This window comes from Diceros bicornis, chromosome 7 (assembly GCF_020826845.1).
Source record: "Diceros bicornis minor isolate mBicDic1 chromosome 7, mDicBic1.mat.cur, whole genome shotgun sequence".
NCBI lineage: Eukaryota > Metazoa > Chordata > Mammalia > Perissodactyla > Rhinocerotidae > Diceros > Diceros bicornis.
In genome coordinates, this window is record NC_080746.1 from 65,424,836 (window position 1) to 65,428,613 (window position 3,778).

At 35.8% G+C, this 3,778-nt stretch overlaps 1 protein-coding gene across 1 annotated transcript; it reads right to left on the bottom strand.

The window, feature by feature from the left end:
* Positions 1-2,817: 2,817 nt before the first annotated feature.
* LOC131408803 (olfactory receptor 6B9-like) lies at positions 2,818-3,778 on the bottom strand. The gene is given in 2 exon segments (XM_058545855.1): positions 2,818-3,669; positions 3,671-3,778. Coding segments are annotated over 2 exon segments (960 nt in total).

Consider the following 3,778-nt stretch of genomic DNA (forward strand, 5'->3'; position numbering starts at 1 on the left):
GCTCCCACAATTGCATAAACCAGTTCCATGTAATAAATATCTTGATATATATCTTCTGCTAATTCTGTTTCTCTGGTTGAACCCTTACTTACACACTCAATAAAAATTTTTCTGCAATGAAAGGAAAATTTTACCTAAAGACAGTTTCCGACCAATTTAGTCAATGGGAAACTTTCTGTTATTCTCAATTTTGACAATTTATCTATTATCTTTTTGCTGGTTCATTGTGTGATGGATGCCCAGGGAAACCATAGCCTCACCTAGTCACCTCATTCTCTGAAGATTTCCATTCGGCTATAGTTCAATCTATCTTTCCTTCTTGAATGCCACTTCCCTGATTTTGAATCAAGAAACATAATTATAATAGGAAAACAATACTAAATATGTAACATCATTATAAAATCTAATTATGTACAGCTTTCAATTTTTAAAATCTGAGATGTGGACAAAACTGTCGGTTATACTATTTTCTCTACTTTTCTGTATGTTTTAAACATTTAAAATATTAAAATAAAAGAAATATAAAAAGCAAACCCATAACAATAAAAAGAGAAAGAAAAATGCACTGCAATAGAAACAATAAAATAACTCTCAGAAATCCAATTCATCAAGTAAAATAGAAGATAATTAAGGACACAGAGAATTTATGTAACAAATGATCTAATGGCTGTATAGACAACTTAAAAAATTTGATAATCTAGACCGGAAAAGGAATGTCAGGTTATAAACATAGAAGATAATTGAGGTTATAATAATGAATGATGCCAGTGCTGCTTAACTAAAATTAAAAAGCATTTATAGAATAAAAAGTAATCCTGTGAGATTTCAAAGTAGCAATAATTGTCCATTAGTAATTAATAAATGTTTTCAAGCAGAAATATACAGCATAACACTGCTATCTTTTGACAAAAAGACTAGAAAATTCAAAAATTGTGGTAAGAAATTATATGATTCAAAATAAAGCATCTTATATTATTATTAGTGCCTACATGAGGGCCATGGCTCATAACACTACTTTTTGACTAAAGAGAACTGGTACATATTAACAGGGATATGCAGTGTTTAGGCTAGAAATAATGAGAATGTAACAGTTATAAATAAATATAACAGAAGAATATAACATTTTTAAATAAATTGGGAACTACCACAGTTTGTAAAATATATTAATCTATGGAAAACTAAATTAAAACAGTCTCATCTGACCTTATAGAAAAACTTACTACAAAATGGGAGGAACAGTGTAGTTACAACATACATAAAGTCAAAACAAAGCAAATACAGTATATCAAGCAATAACCCAATTAAAACTTATGAAATGTGGTTTCCAAAGTGTTGGGGTAAAATAATATGCCTGCCATATTCAAATTCTTGGCAGACCATATTTCATCAATCCAACCATCCAATATTGTTGCTGAAAGAGACATAATCCTTCTCTCTTCTATCATTTTATAACAGTTGAATGAAAGCATATTCTACTTCTTAGGATATTGCATCGGCCTTCCTAAAATAAAATAAAGACAAAAGAGAAGGAGGATGTTCTAGGAAACCTGGGAAAACCTTGCACTTCCAGGCCAAGTACCATCTAAGCAAAACACTTTTGTGGCCTCTTGTCAACACCAATGCTTCTTTTACCTGAAAAGGAGTGGGCTTTAATGAATTGCCACTAGTTTTTTTTTTAGGGTCTAACCCTTGACTATTACATCCAAAAAATTATATATGTAGAAGTTCTGACAAAAGAAGTGAACTAAAGCATGACATTATATATTATAATATATTATATACATTATAAAATTATATATATAATTTGAAGCTTTAGTTCTCTTCCTTTGTTGGAATTTCTACATTCTATATATATTACACATATAATACATATATATCCATATACATAATACATATAATATAATTAATCATATGTGTGTATATATATTATACATATATAATCATATATATATGGGTGTGTATATATATACTTATATGCATATATAATCGTTTTCTTTCTGCCATGAGAAGTTTTGCATAAAGAAGATTGTAAAGAAGTTTCTCTCTCATATTTTCCTAAATTTAAAAAAGTAATTAAAATAGGACATCATCAAAGTCAATTAATTATAAAAGGAACCAGTCCCCTAACCCCCTTGGAGCAATAAACAGGCCATAACCATGAAGTTGACTACAGCAGAACTTCTCTTTGTGTACTCCTCCTAAGATAGAGAGGACTTTTAAAACAAAACAAAATCAAAATGGAAAAAATCTCACCCATAGAATTCTAAAAACTAGTTGGATAATAACTGATTACTTCTAAATAACTTCCTAAAAAATAAAATTATTTTATAACTCTTTACTATATGCTTCGTAGAGTTCTGAATAGTTCACTCACTACCTTATAAAACGAAACATTTAATGAAGACCTGACAGGAAAGGAGATTTTCTTTGATATGTATTCTCTTGTCCCTAAATTATTTTACTAAGTATGTTTGTAATTGCCGAATTTCACCTAATGAAATGGTTTTTTGTTTTTTGTTTTTTGTGAGGAAGACCAGGCCTGAGCTAACATCTGCCAATCCTCCTCTTTTTGCCGAGGAAGACTGGCCCTGGGCTAACATCCATGCCCATCTTCCTCCACTTTATATGGGACGCCGCCACAGCATGGCTTGACAAGTGGGGCATCGGTGCATGCCCGGGATCTGAACCGGTGAACCCCAGGCCACCACAGAGGAGCACGTGTACCCAATCGCTTGCGCCACTGGGATGGACCCCCTAATGAAGTTGTTTTTTGAGGTTAAGTCAAATGATGAAAAGAGAAGGAATATCTAGATGTCTTCAGCAAAGAAAATCTCTCAGGAAAAGTGATCGGCCACCTGCCGTGGTTTTTTTGATGGCATCTTTGACCTTCTTGTTCCTCAGGCAGTAGATGATAGGGTTGAGCATGGGAGTAAAGACTGCATATATGACTGAGATCAATTTGTTATAATTGAATGAAGTAATGGCCCGAGGTCGGACATAGATGAAGATCACAGCTGTGTAGAATATGACCACCACTGAAAGATGGGAGGCACAGGTGCAGAAGGCCTTCCGCTGCCCAGTGGCTGAGGGAATGTGGAGGGTGGTGGAGACAATGAAGGCATAGGAGAGGGCAGTGGCTGAGAGAAGAAACACAAGGATGACAATGGCTAGCACAAAGTCTACCATCTCAGCCATAGAAAAGTCCATGCAGGCCAGTTTGAGGATGGGGGACACATCACAGAAAAAATGGTTCAAAATGTTATTGCCACAGGAGGTAACTTGGGAGATAAAGTATACTTTTGCCGTGGAGATGGTGAAGCCACTCACCCAGGAACTGGTGGTCAGCTGAACACAAAATCCTGTGGTCACCATGACGGGATAGCGAAGAGGCCAACATACAGCCACATAACAGTCATAGGCCATGGCAGCCAAGAGCACACATTCAGTACAGGCGAGTGAGATGAAGAAATAGAGCTGGGTCATGCATCCCAGGAAAGAGATGGTATTGGGGCAAAGTAGGAACCCAGCCAGCATCTTGGGGACTGTGACAGACATATACCAGGTCTCCAGAAAAGACATGGTGCCCAGAAAATAGTACATGGGCTTGTGCAGGGACCCAGTGACCCATACAGTGAGGATGATGACCAAATTTTCCAACAGCACAAACAAACAGGTAGGTGATGAGGAAGAGGAGGAAAAGCAGCACCTGCAGCCAAGGGGAAGTAGGGAAGCCCAACAGGGTGAACTCACTAATATGGGTGATATTTTCCTTCCACAT